The sequence below is a fragment of the Cricetulus griseus genome, chromosome 7 (genome assembly GCF_003668045.3).
Source record: "Cricetulus griseus strain 17A/GY chromosome 7, alternate assembly CriGri-PICRH-1.0, whole genome shotgun sequence".
NCBI classification, from domain to species: domain Eukaryota; kingdom Metazoa; phylum Chordata; class Mammalia; order Rodentia; family Cricetidae; genus Cricetulus; species Cricetulus griseus.
The window spans coordinates 1,983,615-2,004,188 of record NC_048600.1 but is presented as its reverse complement, the minus strand read 5'-3'; the positions used below and the strand labels follow the sequence as shown (position 1 = coordinate 2,004,188).

Below are 20,574 nucleotides of genomic sequence, written 5' to 3'. Positions count from 1 at the left end.
CTGAGAAACAATCTCTAGGACATTGCTAAATGTTTAGATGTTAAATGGCAAATGTAGGAAACTTCGAGAGGAAATGAAATGGGAGGCAGGTAAAGAGATTCTGAAAGTCTGTCTGTTTTTTTTTTTTTTTTTAAAGAAAGGCATCCATAATGAAGTTATGAGATAGTTGGATTCCAGGTCAGGAGGGCTCTCAGTGGTCATCCATCTAATGTGGTTGATGAAAATGTATCACTGATAATTGTTCATCCATCCATCCTAAGTAATTCAGAAATGTGAGAAACAAGGAAATTTACCACGTGACTTTTTGTTTGTTTGTTTGCTTGCTTGTTTCCTCCCTCTTTCCATTTATTTATTTATTTATTTATTTATTTATTATACTTTATAGACCAAGTAACCTTGAACTCCAAGAGATACACCTGCCCCCTGAGTTCTGGGATTTAAAGGGAGGACACCAGCCCAGTTGTTTGTTTATTTCTTAACAGAGGTGTGGGTCTAGTTTTAAATTTTCAGACTTGGTCTGGTCCACCCAGTATGAAAGTCCAAAGTGTATTTCATTGTGGTTAAACACTTGTAACAATTCATTGTTGTGAAGGTTTAGGTCAGGGGATATCCATCTAGCTGGTAAGCATTGTTTTTCTGAATGGTCCTTGAGGGCACTTCTAGAAGAGCTTAGCATTTAACAGAAAACACGGTGAGAATTAACCCAGTTGGCAGGGACTTATTCCATCCACCCAGACCCCAGGTGGCATGAAAGCAGAGAACAGGGGAATTCACTTCCTCTTCTGAGGGCATTCAGTTTTCTCTGCCTGTGGACATCAGAACTCCAAGTTCTTGTGGACTCTGGGACGGACCTCAGCGGCTCCCAGGTGTTCAAGACTTGGGTCTTAGACTGGAAGTTACATGATGGCCTCTGCTGGTTTTCCAGGTGTAGGTCCCAGAATTTCTAAGCTTCCTTAACCTCATGAGCCAAATCCATGGTAAATCTCCTTCTATGTAGATAGCTTCACTATGTAAGATGCCCGTCTCAAGTTGAAAATGTGGTTAACGCCCTGAATGTCACAGCTTAGCCATACAGAAACCCTGGAATGCTGATTGTTTTCTCTTGAGATCTGGAGGACCACTGGTAGTATGGCTGCCCACTGTACCCCAGCGTTGGGAAAGAATAGCACACCACAGATCACTAGCCTGGGAAAAGATTGACATTCACAATTCTAAACAGGCACTCAATGTGCTGTTTTATCTTTGCAGTCCCAGCTACTCAGGAGACTGAGGCATGAGAATCTCAAGTTTGAAACTGTTCTGTGTGAGAGCAAATTTGAGGCCAGCCTGGGCAATATATTAAGACCCTATTTCAAAAAAATAAAAAGTAAAAGCTCCTCCAAGTGTGGTTTCTGTCACAGCCCTGAGACTGGGGTCTTACTTGTGAGGTGTTTGTATTTCTCTGGAGAACCTTGGTTAATATACACATTTCAGCCATTTTTGAAGTGTGCAGCTCAGTGATGTTTGTATATTTATCTGTGTTGTGCAGCTAGGATGATCATCGAAAGGAAACCCATGCCAGTAACTCCTCGTTCCTCTATTCCCCAGAGTCTGCAGCTTCCAATCTGGTTTCTATTTTCATGGGTTCGATGGTTCTGGGCATCTCGTTCAAACATAAACATGCAGCCTTGTCGTACTTTCTGTCGGGTGTGTCTTCCTTCACATAATGCTTCTGAGGCTCATCCATGTTTGTATCACGTGCCAAGCGAGCTTCTCTTTTTATAACTAAATAATAGTTTATAGTTGCATGGGAAATGCCATGTTTTAATTATTTCAAATCACATTTTTAAAGGGAAAGTTTCATATTATGAATCTAATCTTTTTTTCTCCTATCCTGAAGACCACAATAGAGAATTTGAGTTGCTTCTACAAAATTCTGCTAGCTGCCGTGTTTAAATTTACAATCAAGATCTAAATGTTTGTAATGCAACCCATACTCCTATTTATACTTTTCCTGTTTGGGTCCTAATTTCTGCTTATTAGTGGTATTTTCAAAGTATTAATCAGAGGCAAAATCATATATTAGTCTTACTGAAGATTAGAAAGAGGAATCCAGTAGCTGTTGACGTAAACTCTTACGACTGGATCATAAAATGGCTTAAGGAGTACAATCACGGCATTTCTAGGACCTTCCAGTTTTGGAAAACACTCACTAGAGACACATTACGTAAGAGTTAGCTCGGACCATACCTATTTGTCTGGGAAACCAAACCTTTGCACTAGTTTCAAAATCTGTACATCGGCACCCATTGTTAGCATCTCAGTCAAAAAATATTCAAATGCCTTCCACATTTATTATATTAACCAGACAGAAGGCATCATCGACTCATTTTATCAAACTCACATTGTTTAAAAAATGCCATAGCGGTACCTAGTACATCGTATGCAAATTTTAAAAAATGGTTAAACATTGAAGTTCTTAAAATTTATTTTGCAGTTATGGAGATAGCAAAAAAAAGAAGCTCATCTTAAATATGAAAATTTGGCACCATGTATAGAAATAAAAGTTTGACATAGTATTGCCAAATGTTAAGTAGAACCTTACACTTTTCATTTCAAATATAGAAAGAAAATATTTTAATTATTTGCTTGAAAGATAATTGACGTTGTCTCTTTTTCTCCTCTTACACAGTCACACTGGTAAATTCTCAGGATTATGAGTTACGTACTGGGTTTTAAATTGGCCAGCTACTCATGTATGTTTGACAGGTCTACTGTGTTTTTGTTGCTCAGAAATGAATGTCTTATTTTAGTTCTATAACTTGAAAATCAAATGGTTTGTATTCAGTTTATACATCTTGTTCTGAAGTTAAGGCCCTATCCTGATCCCTGCTGTGGCTTTCACTCCCGATTTACCTGTAAACTAATGTCCATAGTGTCACTCTTCAACTTCCCACAGTATAAGACTTTTGCTTATTCTTTCTTTTTAGTGTGTGTGTGTGTGTGTGTGTGTGTGTGTGTGTGTGTGTGTGTGCGCGCACGTGCGCGCACACACACACACACACACACACTGGTACATTCATTGGTGTGTGTTGATGGCTACTCTTGCCAGAAGGGGTTTTCTGGTCTATCATCTTCCATTTACTTGTTTGAGGCAGGGTCTCTTCCTGAACTTAGGTCCATGTTTTCCCAGCTAGGCTGGGACACAGGGAACCTCAGCAGTCTTGCTTCTGCCCTTCCTGGACCTGGGATACAGATATATTCAGGGCTTATATAGAGGAAAACAATTAAAAGCAATGAACTCTGGTGTTTCCTGTACTGGATTTGCTTCCTTGTATTTCCTGTTATCTTATTAATAAACTTCTCGGTTGTTCTGACTAGATCTGGATGTGGGGCAATTTAAGGGAGAAAACTGGCTCACAGTTTCAGAGGGGGCAGTCCATTCCCAGTGGCTCACTTCCTCCAGCAAAGCTCTCTTAACCTCATGAAGGTTCTAGAATGTTCTGAAACTTTACCATGGTGGAGACTGTTCAAACACCAGAGCCCATGGGGATATTTCACAATCAAACCACAGTAGCCTTTCTGAATGGTTCCTAAAAGGAAATCAAGGCATTTGGTCAAGGAAGATGATGTTCTTTAGGAAAATGATGCCCAAACAGATGAGCAACTTTTGAACTCCAGGTTACTGTTTCTCCCACATGACACTGAAACACAAGTTCCTCTAGAACATTTCCTGAAAGCCATAACCTGGCTGATCAGATTGCCCTCCCAGACCAGGGATTGTTTTTGTTACACCCTTAAAGGAAACCCGAAGGCGGAATCCTTGATGTTTTCCTAGGACCAGAGTGAGTTTCCTAACTATGACTTTCAGGTTAATATGATTTCTGGGATGGTGCTTTAGCCCCAGAGAACCCATGTCACTATTCGAATACCGTTGTATTTTGTTGTCTTGCTGTTACTGACTCTAAGGTGGTTACTCTGGTATCAGGCATTGTATGTGGGAGTGAGGTTCCTGCTTCTAATGACCAACCACACCAATGGCTCTGTTTATGTGATTCTGTGTTCTGCATTGTCGTGACACATAGGCTGTTCCGAGACTCTGTTGTTGCTAAAGACTTAAACATATCAAAATACTGATTTACTAGACAGATAAATAAAAAGCATTCCATGCCTATTTTAAAAGTATAAATTGAAACACATTACATAATGCATGGTTTGGTAGAGCCTTGTCACACATCAGTGTGTTCATGAACGGTGTCAGGTTGAATATAAGTGGCTTCCCCACTTCTGTCAGTGTGCAAATACCAAGCGTCTTCCATTTCCTTGGACTTTATTTCTAGCCGTTTCAATGCATCTCACTTCCCAGGGACAAAACAGATCCTGTGTCTCCGAAAGACTGGGGCGGGGGGGGGGGGGAGCTGAAAAAAACCCTTGCTTTATGTTCATTATTTAACCTTAAGACACACAATCCTTGTCAAAGATATTTTGTGTGTCTTACATGTTTTATACTGTGAAAGACAAATTTTCATTAATCTTTAAATTTTTATTTTTAATTAAAACATTGCATGATTTTTCCTCCTCCCTATCTTTCCTCCAATCCCTCCATGCTCCCCACTCCATCCCAAATTCTCAAATTTCGTGGTTTCTTTTTCTTTATTATTGTTTTACACACACACACACACACACACACACACACACACACACACACACTACTGTGTCCACTTAGTTCTGCTTGCATGTATGTGTTTTTATGTCTGGCCACTTGGTACTGGATAACCAGTACCTGGAGGAGACTGATTCTCCATCTCTTAGCCGTTGTTTACAGCTTTTCATCTAGGGGTGGGGCCCCATGAAACTTCCTCCATGTTGGGATGCCAACTTGGGGTATCATTCTTCAGGGCCTGTTTAGGCAGCCATATTGTAGTAATTTCATAGAAGTAGTTTCCCTGTCATGTCTGGAAAACTTGATGTCACTACAGGCTTCCTGATGCTTGGGGCTCTTGCCATCTTTCTGCCATGTTCCTTGAGCCTTAGGTGTAGGGATTGTATTGTAGCTGTATCTTTTGGGATGGGTATCCCATGGACATTTATCTCTGAGACTGACCAGTTGTGGCTCCAATTTATGGCCCAGCCGTCCACAGTGCTTGTTTTGTAGTTGGGATCTATTTGATTTTCTTGACCCTGTTTTAAAGTTCAAATTGTATCTGATAGTGAAGTATTCTCCTCATGAGGTGCCTACCCCCTTTTGGCCAGAATATGAAGACAATTCGACCCTGTGACCATTGTTGGAGTCACATTTCATTAATTGTATTGATGAAATTTATTTATGATTCCTTGTATTCATTTTAAAAACCCTTTTGATCTCTTCCTAGTAGTCTGGCCTTGTACTAGGCACAAGGCTGCAGAACTGAACATGATTCCATTTTTTGCCCTTGAATGATTTACTCTGAGGGTTTCACAGTGTGACAGGGGAGGCAAACATCTGTAGTGTCCTGTGGAACTTTCCAGCTCTGCCTGAGGGCAGGGAAGGGTGTCTCTGGAGTGTCTATCTGGGAACATGGCTGTTGTGTCCTTTAAGCTAGAGGCCTACATGGCCTTGAGTGCCGGTGACACAGTACACTGTGTACACAGCCTATGCCTAATATTGTAGGGCAGTAGAACAGTATCCTTGGGATTTGCTGTGACTGGTGCCCTGCTGAGGGCCCCAGATATGTTCTTACACCAAGAGTCTCCCTTTCTTTCTCTGCCCCTCTCCCTGCAGTAGCGGAACCATAGGCTTCTCTTGGGAGGGAGGTCCAGGGTCCCTGGAATCCCTGTGTGAAGCTCCCAGGACCCCTTCAGAGGGTCATGACCTATAGTTTCATAAATACCGTTCTGTTTATGTGCGTTCTTGCCCCTCACCTCCAACCCAAATTTAGTTCCTAGTATTTTTCCAGGGCATGCAAAACACGGAGCAGGAAAGACAGACTTATTTCTGCATCAAATTGCAGACTTTTAGTTTTTGGGTTTTTTTTCCCCCTTTTGTGTCACTATATTAGATTATTTTAAGACGCTCCCAGGGAATCCAGAGTCATGTCCTTGTTGGGGGAGGGAGTTAGTTTGGGAATTCACTGACTATGTTCCTCTCAGCTCAGTAAGTGACTTCAAGATGAAATCACTGGAGAAAGCTTAATGTCATCTGTCAGGCAGTGTGATGTCTTTGACTTTGGTGCTTCCCTAGACAGGGAGATGGTCCCATAATTCCCCGGGCAGGGTGGGGATACTCAGAGGTTTGGATACCTTGAATTTAGGATCAACTAACTGTTCTTTAGTAATTCACAGTCATTCTGGGCATTGGTGGCTCACACCTTTAATCCCAGCACTTGGGAGGCAAAGGCAGACGGATCTCTGTGAGTGTGAGACCAGCCTGGTCTACAGAGTTAGTGCCAGGACAGCCAGGACTATTACACAGAGGGGGGAAAAATTCACAGTTGTATAAAATTTTCTAAGGGATTAAAAAAAAAAACCTTCTAAATCTACCCTTCCAAGAATGTTTTAAAGGGATCTTTTTATACCAATTCCCAAATGGTGGAAGACAAGCATGGCGATTACAATGCCAGCTGTCAGGGTTCCTCAGACTGGAAGGCCCTTTAAAACACTAGCATTGATTAGCTAAATACAGTTCCCTTTCCCAGAAACTAGGTACATATTTCAGAACCATTTGCTCAGGGGAGGGGGAAGGGGAGAGGGGAGAGGGTGGTGTCACAATTGAGTTCCTGAGAGTATTACTGCCCAAATATAAGTAAAATCTGATTTTAGCCGTGGGACCCTTGATGTCTTGAAACAGTTATGTACCTCTCTGTCTGTCTGTGAAACACCCAGTACTGGGAGGGGAAGACTCAAGGAGCCTCAGTTACGGCACTGTTGGGTGATGCCTTCTCTGCCCTGAAGAGAAGGGAGGCAGATGAGGGGGTACAGAGCATCCTCTGCTTTCACAGATCTGTAGTGTGAACTGATTATTGAATCATCCATTTCCGAACATTACTTTTAGATAACAGAAATCACCCAGGGACAGGTTTTAAATGACTTCATTGCTTCATGGGTCCATGTGGGGGTAGGAATCTGGACTCAGAAATGTTGGAATAAAACCTCAGTGACAAGTTGTCAGCAAAATTGGACAACTGTTGGATTCACACATCAGTGGCTGTGTTCACTGTTGCCCTGTTTGTTTTAACAAACCCTAGAAGCTGGGGGCTGGGTCTTACTAATAAGAAATCTTTTGAAATCTCTATGATAGGAAGGTCTTGCATGTACACTATGAATTCCAGGAAACTCAAAACAATATTTTTCTATGGCATCTTTCCATAAAGAATAAGTTTCTCCTTCTACCTGTATAGGTACCTAGTTCATTTTCATAGTGACTTGCAGAATATGAGAAAAATGTACATTGCTTTGTCTTACCAAGTATAATATTTAGAAAATGGACAAGCCAGGTGGGCATTGGTCACATACCAGAAATCTCAGTACTCAGGAGGCTGAGGCAGGAGAATTTTTGTGTGTGAGTTTAGGGCCAGCCTGAACTATGCAGTTTGACCCTACCCCCCACCCGAAGGAAGGAAGGAAGGAAAGGAGGAGAAAGAAAATAGAGGTGGTTTCTCCATCTCAAGGGTTAGAGGACCTCACCCGTTTCTTTGTCTCACAGTGTATGAGTCAGGGCTCATCTCCCAAGCGGGACCACTCAGAGGCTCCGTGAAGTTGGGCAGGGTCCCTGCCAATGCTCCTGGCTCTGCTTTGAGTCTCTTTACCAAACTGCATCAGAACTGTCTGGACACAGATAACCTCGGTGCAGGGAGGCGCTACAGAACTGATGAGACCAGCTGTCATCTGTCCCCAGGGAGGAGCAGGAGGTGTAACATAAGGGTGACAGACCAGATTTACTTGCAGTTTCTTGTGCCACACAAAAGATTAGAGCAGGAGCCCTGGGCTTCATGAAGAGTGAGTACGAAGTGAGGAGAGAACAGAAACTCTAGACACTAACCCGAGTTGTCATCTATTAAGTTGTTCCCTGGAAGGAGGACCTCTTGAGAGCAAACTTGTGTGTCCTAGTTGTTAGTATTCAGGCATCTGTGCTGGCCTGCCCGTGGGTTTCTGACAAGATACACCCTCAGCTGCAGCCGCTAAAAGCACTACGTTCCCTTTTCAAAGGGCCCTGCCCACTTCCAGTCCTCCTCTCTCTTTCTTTCTCTCCCTCACTATCTCTGTCTCTTTCTCTTTTTCTCTCCCCTTTCCTGTCTCCTGCTCTCCTGTCCCTGGAGTCTGGTCTCCCCCTTCCCCTTTCCCTTTTTACCATCCCTTTCCCAAAAACAAGACAAAACAAACAAACAAAGCCTCTGCTTGATCCCTGCCACGTGCTGTCTTTCTCTAGGGCTGCTTTTCTTAAGCTGCAATAGTTCAGTGAGTTGAACCTTATTGTCTCCCTTTCCGCCGTTACAATTTTCCTGCTCTTGTGCAGTGTCACCTAGGTCCTAGGTGCGTTTCTCTCGCATTGCTGCAAAGTTTTACATGTGTGGCTATTTTATGTGCATTTGAAGAGGGGATGGTTCATACTCCAGCGTGTTCTCAAAGCTGTGTAACTCCCAAAATTATCAAACCCCGGTTATCCTACTAGTCCCCTTAGCCTCCCCAACCCACATGACCCCTCCATTGAGTCCCCACTACTTTTGAAGCTCAGTTTCAACACTCAGCTTTGTGTGTTTCCTCGTATGAACTGGATAAAGAATTGAAGGTGAACTACTGTTTGGATTTCCTAAAGATTGTAGCAGCCTGTCACATTTCCTAGAGGGATATTTCTTTGTTACAGTCTGCCTGGGCTCTGCTCTCTAGACTACCAAGGACAATCTAACTATAAAAACTTCTGCAGGATTATTTTTTATGAGGGGGGTGGCTTAAACCTTTTATCTCCCTACCTCAGCCTCCTGAGTGCTGGATTACAGGTGTTCGTCAACCACACCTGGGTTGTTATTGTCCTGTCTAAACTATAACTGATCCTAAAGGTTTGAATTTTTCTACTTTTTTATTTGTTTCTTTTTTCTGTTTTTCATCCTAGAAGAAATAAGGTGATTTAGCCAGGGTTCTTTAGGATGTTTGGACTGTGTTCTCATCACATCCCGAGGGGCTTTTATGCCTTCCTGCTTGTACTGGGTTCTGGTTGTCTGCATTCTCCCTTCTTTGAGGTTTTACTCAGGTGGAGAAAGAACAAGAGGGGAAGGCTTCTGAGGATTAGGTTAGCCTGAGCTCATGGTACTCTTTGTGCCCAACAAATGGTGAGAGGGAGAGAGGAGGGGGAGGGGGGAGGAAGTATTGAACTATTAAGTATTTTTCTTTTAATTTCCCAACCATAGTGTGAATTCTTCTTTGCCAAATGGCTTTGGGGCTTTGCCTGGGACATCTGTGCCAAAGTGAGAGACTCGTCTTGGCCAGACATGGCCACATATTGAAGAAGGAGCCGTTTCCAGGAAAACTCGGAGCTAAGCTTCTTAGAAATCCTCCCTTGATTGTCAGAGCCAGGCCTCCACACTTAGACCATCTGGGAAAGTTTGGACCGGAGTTCCAATATCTGTTTCATACATTTTATCATTTCATAAGCTTAAAAATATTCTCCTTTCTATGAGATATGCATTTACTGATTTTTTTTTTTTACATTTTGAGCAAAGCTTTTGCATTTTTAGGAGCTTTAAGAAGAAGTGTACACCTTAGGACTGACAGAAAAGCAGGAAAAGAGTCAAACGTCCCTGGAGCTCACAGCTGCTATTCTTTGGGGCTTTGGTGGTTCTCAGTGAGCCAACAGAGACGCCCTACGTGACCACTTGTTAGTGAGAGTTCATGAAGCTGTGTAGTTTGCAGGTGCTGAAGCTGCCCCCCAGTAGCATGCTTTCCCTACCCTGTGCATCTCTGTATCCAGGGAGGGCTTCAGCCTGGAGATATGCCTCTGCTCTGCTTCGACCTCATCTCTTGTGTCTAGTGGTTATCAATCTGTTTATTTCTAGATGAGGGCAGTGACTCCAGAGTGTTCTATGTGTCTGGACAACCAAGGAACATGTTATTTTGCTGTAGCTGTGGTTGACATCACAGTTCATTTAGTACTTTGATTTGGTGCTGTGCTTACTCCAAGTCTAAAAATGGTCCTGTGTACAAAAATAGCTCTTGACAGTTTGAGAATTGCTTTGGTATTTGTATTTTGCTGCAAATTAACTAGCTAAACCCCTTTGAATATAGCAATTTCTTTAGCCTCTTTTTTTTTTTTAATCCTTTGGGTTACATATACATTTACAGATTGGCTGAAGTGAGTCAGTATGTTGCTGCCTGCAAGATACAGATAACAATACTCAATTCAAGATGTATCTTTCTGTGGAAATTAACACAGGCATACGCAGTAGTGAATAAGCAATACTATTATATGTATATGTGCAAACTATTTGTAGACTAATATGCATCAAGAAATGGAGAATTAAAATATTCTGCCCGAATTTAGGAGGTGCTTACCATAAGCTAAAGCTTGGGTTTTGAAAAAATAAGAAAAGCTTGGTGCCTTATTTATCCATAACTTGGGCACTGTAATGAATGAAAATGGTTCTTGATTGTCCCTTGAAAAGAGGCAGGGGGGAAAAAGAAACAAAAGAAAAGAAGGCAGAGAAATCAATGCGGGCCAGCAGCCATGGGGAAGATTCAAAAGGTTGGGTTTTTATGCTGTGCTGTGGCGATTGTACAAATTCAAATATGTGCAGGAGCCATCTGAGGCCAGAAGAGGGCGCTGGGTCCTATGGAACTGCAGCTGCATGTGGTTGAGAGCTGCCATGTGGGTGCAGGGAACCAAACGGGTTCTCTGCAAGAGCAAGTGCTCCCAACCGCTGAGCCCCCGTCTCTAGCGCAGCCTGTGTTTTCTTTTCCACAGAGGCTCTCTACAGTCATTGTTTATTCCATGTGCTATGAGGAGGGAGGCAGTTCCCCATGGCAGCCCCTCTCTCTTCTATTTCAGTGGTTTTCTTTGGCAGCAGTCATCTAACTTTGTAGAGATTGGAAGTCACCCGGTAGAGTCCTTTCTGTGTGGGCCCCGGGGAAATACTCACCCCTAGAAGATTCTGTTCTGTCGTTTCAGCTTAGTTTTCTGAGTCGAAGGATGAGGAATCCCTGGGGTACGCTACCAGTGAGGGGTAAAAGAAAGTGTCCTGTTCACTCGTCTTCCAGTCTTAGTGGGTGAGCCATGTTTTATGTGAGTAACTGACTATACAACACAGCCACCGGATAGGCTGGGCACCTTGTATGGCATCATCTGCATTGACTTGGAGCCATCTTATGGTGCTCTTGGCAGTGAGTTGTGTAGTATCTGGGTTCTGGCAGATCGGCGCTAAGCTCTCTTTCTCTCTCTTGTCACCTAGGTTACGCTGCACCTGAACCCCATCTCCTCAGTGCACATTCACCACAAGCCTGTTGTGTTCCTGCTCAACTCCCCACAGCCCCTGGTCTGGCATCTGAAGACAGAGAGACTTGCCAACGGTGTCCCCCGACTTTTCTTGGTAAGTGTTCAACACCCTCCCCCGAAATGCTCCCAGTGCAAGGTTATAATGACTCAATTTTTGCAAGACATTTTATTTCTTGAGGCAGTATTTTACTATGAAGCTGAGACTGGCTTCAAACACTCAGTCCTTCTGCCTCGGTGTCCTGAATGCTGGGATCATAGTTGTGTATAGCATGCCCAGTTTGCAAAACGCTTTGGTAAAAAAAAAAAAAAAATTCTTTTCATTAAAATGATACCAAAAGGTGTGGCACTTTTATTTGTGTGTGGGGGATGTTTGGATGGAGTAGGAAAGAATTCCTAGGAAGCAGATGCCTCCTGTGTTCTGTGCAGAGTTGGTCTGGTTTGCACAGTGTTGCAGGGCCTGTTGTCATACTATGTGTGGCCCAAAGCCTGGTGTCCCCTTCTGCCTGGTGGCATTAAGAGTACTCTCAAAGCTGTAAATAACTTCTGGTGTGTGGTCTCTGACCACAAAATGAATACACACAAACCCATTTCTGTTTGTGTATAACTCTGGCCTGATCTCTGATACAAGGAACTGTTTGTTGACAAAGTCACACAGTGAGCTCCAAGCATCAGTTGTATTTTATTAAAAAAAAAAAAAAAAAAAAAGCTGGAGCCCAGCTCTTGCAGTCTGTTCCAAATATTACCTACTATTTGTAAATCATGTCCTTTGGAGTTTGCCAAAACATTCGACTCTGCTAGTTGTGGAGCAATAGATGGGTTGTTGGGATGAAATGTTTGGGGTGTGATATCATGTCTGATGAGCAGCTTCATGGTGATATCTCGTAGTCATTGTGAGGGCTGTGTGCTGTCCTTACTGCAGAGCCCCAAAATCTCACCGGTAAGCAGCTACCTCTGTTAGCAAATTCACTTTTGCCCCCATGAATCAATTTTTGCTGCTCTAGTGACTTTAGCACAAGCTGTAGTTTCTCACCGCTTGCATTTGAAGGACATTTTTAACCACTTGAAGGTATCTTCCCAATAATGTGAGGATCCGTATAGCTAAAGGTTGAGTAAGTGTGTAAAATAGAAGAGACAGGGCAGCTCTTATTTGTAGTGCTAACTGTTAAATATTATCTATGGAAGAAATGATGGAGCTAGAATATCATTTTGCAGCCATCACAGTGAAAGTTGATCAGACAAGAATCTTCAACAGATGCCAGGTCCAATTACTAAAAGAACTGGGATTTTGAGGGCCAGTGTATTCAGATACTCTCTAAATACTTTCCCCACAAATTATTTATTAACTAGAAAAGAAAAATTGCAGCTATGGAGAGGGGGAAATCCTTGGGAGTGCTTTAAGATAGAATTAATGATACCAGCATGGGGCAGACAGACATTGTGTGTCTGTAAACAAGAAAAAACATAGCATCCCTTGTGTCTTAGTCAGGGTTCCATTGCTGTGATGAAACACAATGACCAAAGCAACCTGGGGAGGAAAGGGTTTATTTCACTCACAGTTCCAATAATAGTTCATCATTAAAAGCAGAGAGGGGAGGAACTTATTATGCAGGACAGGGACCAGGAGGCAGCTGAGGCAGAGGCCATGGAGGGTGCTGCTTACTGGTTTGCTCCCCATAGCTTGCTCAGCCTGCTTTCTTATAGAACCCAGGACGACCTGCCCAGGGAAGGCATCACCTGTAATGGGCTGGGCCCGCCCCCATCAATCACTAGTTAGGAAAATGCCCTACAGCTGGATGTGATGGAACAATTTTCTCAATTGTGGTTCACTCCTTTCCTTTTTTTCCCCTCACAATAGCCCCAGGGTAACCCCTCTTTATAGATGATTTAGGGGCTTAACAGGGGCCCAGATCACTAGGCTAATTTCTGGCAGGGTTTGGATTTAAAACTAAACTGGGACCCACTCTGTAGCTCTTGTGCTGAATAGCAACCTCCATGCTGGGTCACACCAGCCTTCTGTAATTAAACGTATTTGTGATAGTAAGACAGCTCTTGTAAAATCATATACTCACAAGTTTGCTCTATATACTGTAGTTCAATGCTTCAGAAACTACCTGTGCATAGCTGTTTAGCTTTAAAAAAAAATCTAAATTGAGGCTGGTAGCACAGGCCTCTAATCCCAGCTACTCTGGAGGCTGGGGCAGGAGAATTGCAAATGCTCAGCTGTTTAGTAAAGTCAAAGCTGGTTTGGGGAATTTAGGCCCTTTCCCAAAAATCGAGGAGAGAGACATTGATTAGGTAGAGCATTTACATAGCATGCACAAGGCCCTGTGTTCAGTTTCCAGAACCAAAAGAAAAAAATTTAAATCCAGTTCTTGTGCCTTGCTCCTGTCAGGTCCTTGGGAATTTCTGGAAAGTGGTTACTACCAGGGTAGCCAGGATAACAGCTGATGTGGTGAGCAGAGGCTCTGCCTACACAGCTGTGGTCCAGGCAGTAATTGGGAAGATTCATCTCTGTAAACCTGACTTTACCCAGCTGTAGTATAGGATTAATGACAGTCCTACCCTGTAGAAACAAACACTATCTTGTCGTGAGGAAATTGCATATAAAATGTTGAGTGTGGTGGCTGCTGCTGCTAAGTTCACTAACATTTGCCATTTCTGCTGTAATTAGCAGATCAACGAGTCCTTGGGAAGGGTTAGATCAGTGTCGGTATGTAAGGTAGCTGTTGCATGGCTCCAGATCTACAGTTCCCATTTCTCTAGGCTGTGGGTTCCATGCACAGCGTGGGCCACACACACTGTAGTTTTGCTTACTGTTGTTGGTTTCTTCAGCCTGTCATGCCGTGGGATTTAGAGGAAATTGTCTCTGTTATTATTTGTTTACTTTGTGAGCCTAAGAACTCCATCTTGACAACTAATTGGAAATACACTAATGAAGAAGTTAATCCTAGTCTACAAATTAACATCAACCTTATTTGGAGTTAATTCCATGTAAGGACATAACAGAGGGACACTGGCGAGGCAGCTGTGGGAGAAGTTACTGACTGAAATCCTTGGACACCCAAGCTCTGCTTCCTTTGGCCTTCTGTGACTGCTCATTCTCCATGGCCTTGGGTAGCCAGCAAAACATCTGCTGCTCAGCCAGATCAGGGCACTGCAGGTGGCTTGAGATGGCTAGGAAACTCCCCTCCTCCCCAAGGCCTGTAGGGAATCAGTGTCCTTCATCCATGTCACAGTCTTTGTGATGATAGAAAACCAAGTGTGTTCAGTTTGTCCATCCATGAAGTGTTTCTCCGAGTACTTCAGCAGTACAGGCTCCACAGAAGTTGAGCCCTAAGATTACTTGGTGGGCCAAGGACACCTTGGAGAGAGGATGGGTCCCTTGACCCTCAGTCCAAGGTCCTTTGTTCTCATGCCCTTGTGACATGTGATGGTAAAGAGGTCACATGACGAGCTCCAAGCTATGTTTTCTGGTAGAGTTACAATTCTTTAGTGGCCACTAGTTGTTCTTATGCAGAATGATGAGAAAGGTTTGGATAATGGCATCTACCTGCTAATTTAAACCAATAAGCCCTGGTTGTTTTAACTGCCTAAAGCTTGTGTAGTTAGTTAGAATGTCTTGTGTTACTCAGAATGTCCAATCTGCTAATTTCCTAAATATAAAATATATTTTTCTGTTATTATTACACTATCCGGTAGAGGCCTCTGTCTTTTGTCAATTCACCATCCCTAATTCCACAGCACAGACAGGAACTGCATCAGGAACAGAGGGGTTGGGGGAATGTAGTTTTCTTTGCAAATGCAGCAGCTGCTTTGTCCTGTTGCTCTGACTACCTAGCAGCTAGAAATGGATGGTGCATTTCAAGGTGCATCTCAAGTCACGTTCAGGCATGCTCATGATGAAGTTGCCACAGCCTTTCAATATTTTTCTGTGTGGCCCAGAGAATATTCAGTAAGTAGATCAGGATTGTCCCTTGGTGCAATCAGAAAGAAAAGTAATCCTGCCTCAGGGGTAGAGATGTAGCTTAGTGCTTACTGAGGATGCATGAGCTCTGATTTTGATCTCCAAAAACTGCATGCACCTGGGTGTGGTGACATGTGCTGTTGTGCCAGCACTCGGGATATAAAAGCATGAGGACCGGAAGTTAGGGTCACCTGGGCTACATGAGACCCTGTCTCAAAAGTATGAGTGTTTGTGGGCACATGCTATAATTTGAATAAACCTTTCTACCAGGAGAAGACACAAGTGACCAAAAAAGCACCTAAGATCATGAAAGTCCACTAACCACAGCACTGACCACCTCTGTGGTAAAATAGACCGAAAATAACAAGTGTTGTCAGGGAATAGAGAAATTGAAAGATTGCACATTGCTGGTGAGAGTGTAACATGGTTCTTTATACAGTCACCTGGAGTCCCTGCCCACAAATATCCAAGGCAAAGCTATTTGTAATAGCAAACAAATAAGCATAGAAGCAACCCAGATGTCCATCATCTGATAGTTCCTGCATCTTGCTTCAGTATGTATATCTATCTTTTGACTTTAAAAAGTGATGGACCTTTAAAACATGCTTAGTGACACATAAGCTGCATACAGTATGATTCTCTTTGCTTGAAATGACCAGACAGTCTATGGATTGCCAGGGCCAAGTGGGGAGGAGGGTGTGGACTGTCAACGGTGTGAGATCCCTCAGCAGAAAGTGTGGAGGAATCGTGTAGTGGCAAGAATATATTAAACACACTGGATTGGCTGGACGGTGGGGGTTCACTTTAATCCCAGCACTGGGCAGGTGGGTTTCTGCATTTGAGGCCAGTCTGGTCTACAGAGCAAGTTCCAGGATAGCTGAGACTACACAAGCGAAACCCTGTCTTGAAACAATAACCCCTCTTCCCCAAAGATTCTGACATATCATTTAAAGTCAAAAAACAACAAACAACGCGCTGCAGTGTTCTTAAAAGGATCAGTGCAAGAGCTGGTCATGTGTGGTAGAGTGCTGGCCTGGCTTGTGCAAGGCCCTGGGTTCCATTCCATGCCCAGCTAAACTGACAAACAAGGGAACTCCACAGAAATCAATGGCCAAAATCAATTTGGCCCCCAGAACCCAACAAAAGGGTAGATGGCAAGAGCTAACTCCACAGAGTTGTCCTCTGACCTCCATACATGTGTCCTGCCTCACTGAGAATTATTATGTTATTATTTATAATTATTGTGCTATTATATTAACTATATATATTATATACACTTCATGATAATTACTATTGTTAGGGTCATTTTGACCCTACTTTGTTTGTTTGCTGTTTCCCCTTCAGACTTAGAGTCTGACATAAGCAGAAATTTTCAAGATGCGAGCCTGGTGACCTGGTGTGGTGACGCACACCTTCAATCCCAGCACTCGGAGGCAGATACAAGGAGACACAGAGTTCAAGGGCAACTTGCTACATAGTGAGGTCCTGTCTTTAAAAGTAAATAAACTCTGTGTTTGTGTGTGTGTGTGTGTGTGTGTGTGTGTGTGTGTGTGTGTGTGTGTCTATATGTGTATGTGTATACATACATGAGAGAGAGAGGAAGGGGGAGGAGGGAGAGACCCTAGTGATCAACCCTTAGCAAAAAATGTCTGGTCTAGAGGCCACATCTAGACTATGTTAGCGTTAGCTGTTTTACATGCTAGTTAGTTACAGTGAGAGATGAGGTATCTAAGATTACGAAAAGTCTCAAGGAAGAAGCAGCTTCTCCCAGAGTTACACTCTCTTGGGATTCCTGTCCTGTGATTTCTTTCTTCCAAGCCATTTATCATTAAAATCAGGGAAGAAAAATGTGGATATCCTTGGCAGCCAGATAGAGAGTGGGAGGAGTAGATGTTGGTCTCACAGTGCAGTGACCAGAGTTTGCTTTTAAAAATGAAGGCTTCCAGATAAAGTTGATTTCAGATAAACACTAAATAATTTGCTTAAGTATGCCCATGCAGTAGTTTGGACATAATTATACTAACAAAATTGATCCATTTTATTTAAATATGGAAATTTAGGTTTGATTTGGTGTCCTATATGTTTCCTTCTGGTAAGTTGGGTGTTTGTGTTTTAGTTTTAATCTCCCCAGCATGAGTGCTGGCCCTGGCCCCACCACTAACTGGTTATAAATCACTCACTGTGTACATGGTGGTGAGCTACACAGGCCTCAGTTCCCGAACCTAAAGGATAAAGGATTCAGATTAAGCTGCTCCGAAGTTCCTCTCAGTTTTCAACTCTGATGCCTTGATAATGTGGCTTCTAGATACTCTATCCTCATTTAATTGGAAACAAGAACTAGCAATATGAACCCTGACCTCCTCAGCAAATCCAAGTAAATATCAAGGCATGGCAGTTGGAATAAGTGAGGGAAAACGAACTTTATTCTTTGGCTTTGCATTAAAAACAAATCAAAACTTAATCCTAATGAAAAATGTAAATTAATACCAGGAACACACTGAATATTTTAAAAACAGCTCTGCGTGTCCAAAGAAGGGGGGAAGGGTGGTTAAGAAAAAAAAAAAATCCATGTTACCAAAGCTGGTTTATTCCTTTCACTTAAACTGGAGGGGGTGGGGAGGCCAAGTATTTTGGGTCTTTGCCACCAAACCACAGGCTGCTCTCTGGTCCGCACTGCAGTTTGGATGCTTGACAAGACTCAGTGAAAACAAGTGCTATTTGTTTTCCTGTGCCTAGTATTTAACTGGAAATCAAAAGGCTAAATTTCCAATCAGTTGCTAAACAACCCCAGATGTGAGCTCCGGGCCCCTCTGAGAGGGGCCGCGCAGCCTCACACAGCGCATGCCCAGCGGTTCCCGTTTTACAAAGCCAAGCGATGTGTAACCGAGGGTTGCCGCCCGCGGCGCATCCAGAAATGCCCAGAGAGTAACTCAGACAGCCAAGCAGGCTTACATGTGGAGGAGGAAACTTAAAAGTAAACAACAATAACAACACAAAACCTCTTCGTTCTGTTGTATTGCATTTAAAAATCTGGATTGGAGGAAAAAAATTATTTTTAAAGCAAAAGCCACCTTTCTAGCAGCCTTCTCTGGCAACTCTGCTCCTATGGTTGAAAACCGTCAAGATTAGCATACCTTCTGTGATGTTTCATGTATGAACCGTTCATTGACTCTGTATTTCTGCCCCTGTGCTTGACCCATGGAGAATTCAGGGAGTGACGCACACTTTTCAGGGAGCTTTCTCTTGGCCAGCAGAGCTAGCTAGGAAACTGGGAGTTGAGGTTCAGCATAAAAATGCACCCTTTTTTAGGTCCCAGAAGTGGGAGAAAAATGAGAATTAATGGTCCTCTTGCCTATGCAGCTGAGGCAGCAGCCCCGCCCCCACCCTCCAAGGCTGACTCTGGGGAACAGCACACAGCAGATGGGTTGAGGAGCTGTAAACAAACACAGTTTTCTCATACAGTCAGAGGTGTCACCCCTGAATCCTAGGGAGTCCGACTATACCATTTTGGCTTCCCCAGTGAGGTCTTTCCCCAAATAAATTCCCTTTTGAAGGCAGATTAAATAAACACTTCCAGATTGGTGGCAGTTCTTTTCAGTATCTCTGGTGGAATGACTCATTGGGTCCTGAGGATGTTCCAAGTGGTTGTGTACTGTGCAGTTCTTTTCGAGAGGCTGCTTATCTGTTGGTTTTGTGGCTTTGTCCCTAAGAGCCTTAATTATATAGGGCTTGATCCTTTCATGAGCTGGGGTAGGGTGTGTGTGGGGGGTCATTCAACTACTGTATTTCCGAGGAATGAGTTTCTGCCCCCCCCCCCCCACACACACACACACACTTGTGGTAAGAGGGCTCTTCCTAAATGTCACTGTGCATTTAGAACACTGGAGAGAGTCCAACTGGTAAACCTGGTCCAGGGAGAGTTTATAGAAGCCGTCCTAGGGTTTATCCTAACAGGCAGGGCAAGGCAGTGAATGTTACCAGTGCATGAGTGGCCCAGGGACCTGGTTCACCCTGTAGTAGTTTTCTGAGGCAGAGGCCTGTCCAGGAGGACTCGCACCAGTGTGGACTTTTCCTGGCTCTGATGGCGTGTTGTGTCATGTCTGTGTGTAGGCACAGCCCCAGCCCTGCCAAGGCTTCCATTCAACAAACTGAGGTTAAATAAACTCGACTACATCAAAGGGAAGATTGGTTTTTCCTTGTGTCATCCAAGGAAGTTCTTTCAAGCTTTGGAAGAAAGCTAACCTGGTGATCTAAGGCATCTACCCTTACCAAACTTTGGGTAGTTGTTTCAAATGTTAATCTCTGGTGCTGTGGGTAGCATGGTGGACAACCTCCAGAGAGCTATTTGGTAAGAAAAATGACTGTTTTGTTAAGGGAAGTTGAGGAATATCCTATTTTCATATAATGGGAGGGGTGAAGAAAACAAAACAAAACAAACAACCACCCAAAGCCTGTCTCCCAGGAGGCTCTGGGATACTGATGTGAAAGCACTTTGGCTGTGCCTGGGAACAGATGGTGATCCTGTGGTGAGGTTCCCACAGCTGCCTGCACAGCCCGTCTCAGGGAAGGACTGCAGACTGGCCAGACTCCACAGATCCTTACCTGGCTTAGAAGTAACTCTTACTACCTCTATGTCTGGGCAGCGTTTGTATTCTAAACCCTGCTTTTACCATTGGTTCCCCAAAACTGATGCTAGATGGCTTGGCATCTGTGTTTCAGATATGAACTGCTAATGATGTCATGATGGGGGGGAGTCGCCATTATACCATTGGGATTGTAAGCAATAGACAGTCGAAGCCAGAGGCTCATGTGCCTGCCACCTGTGGCAAAAGCCCCAGTGATGATAACACATAGGTCTCTAGTCCCTTTATCTTCTTTATCCTTGAGAAAGTGGTCTTAGGATTCTAGAGTGCCAGGGGATATAGGTCAGCATTGCTTAAACGCAGGCAGAAGAAATCCCTTTCTAGAAGTATGGATAAAAAGCTAAGGTTCTGCCCCAGCAAGGGGCAAATAGTAGCCTGTGAACCTCAAGGTCAGTCACACAGCCCTGAGGGAGGGATGCCCTTCTCTATGTGCTTCTCTTATTGGTTGATGAATAAAACACCAATAGAGGCAGGAAGATAGGTGGGACTAGGGGAGGAGAATTCTGGACAAGGTAGGCAGAGGGAGGCTG

At 43.5% G+C, this 20,574-nt stretch overlaps 1 protein-coding gene across 1 annotated transcript in view; it reads left to right on the top strand.

Annotated features, from left to right (window-relative positions):
• Positions 1 to 20,574, top strand: part of Tgfbr3 (transforming growth factor beta receptor 3) — a 180,519-nt gene that overhangs the window by 99,130 nt on the left and 60,815 nt on the right. Inside the window, exon 4 of the mRNA XM_027425899.2 lies at positions 11,394 to 11,531. Coding sequence (XP_027281700.1) covers positions 11,394 to 11,531 — 138 coding nt within the window. The remainder of the gene's footprint in view (positions 1 to 11,393; positions 11,532 to 20,574) is intronic.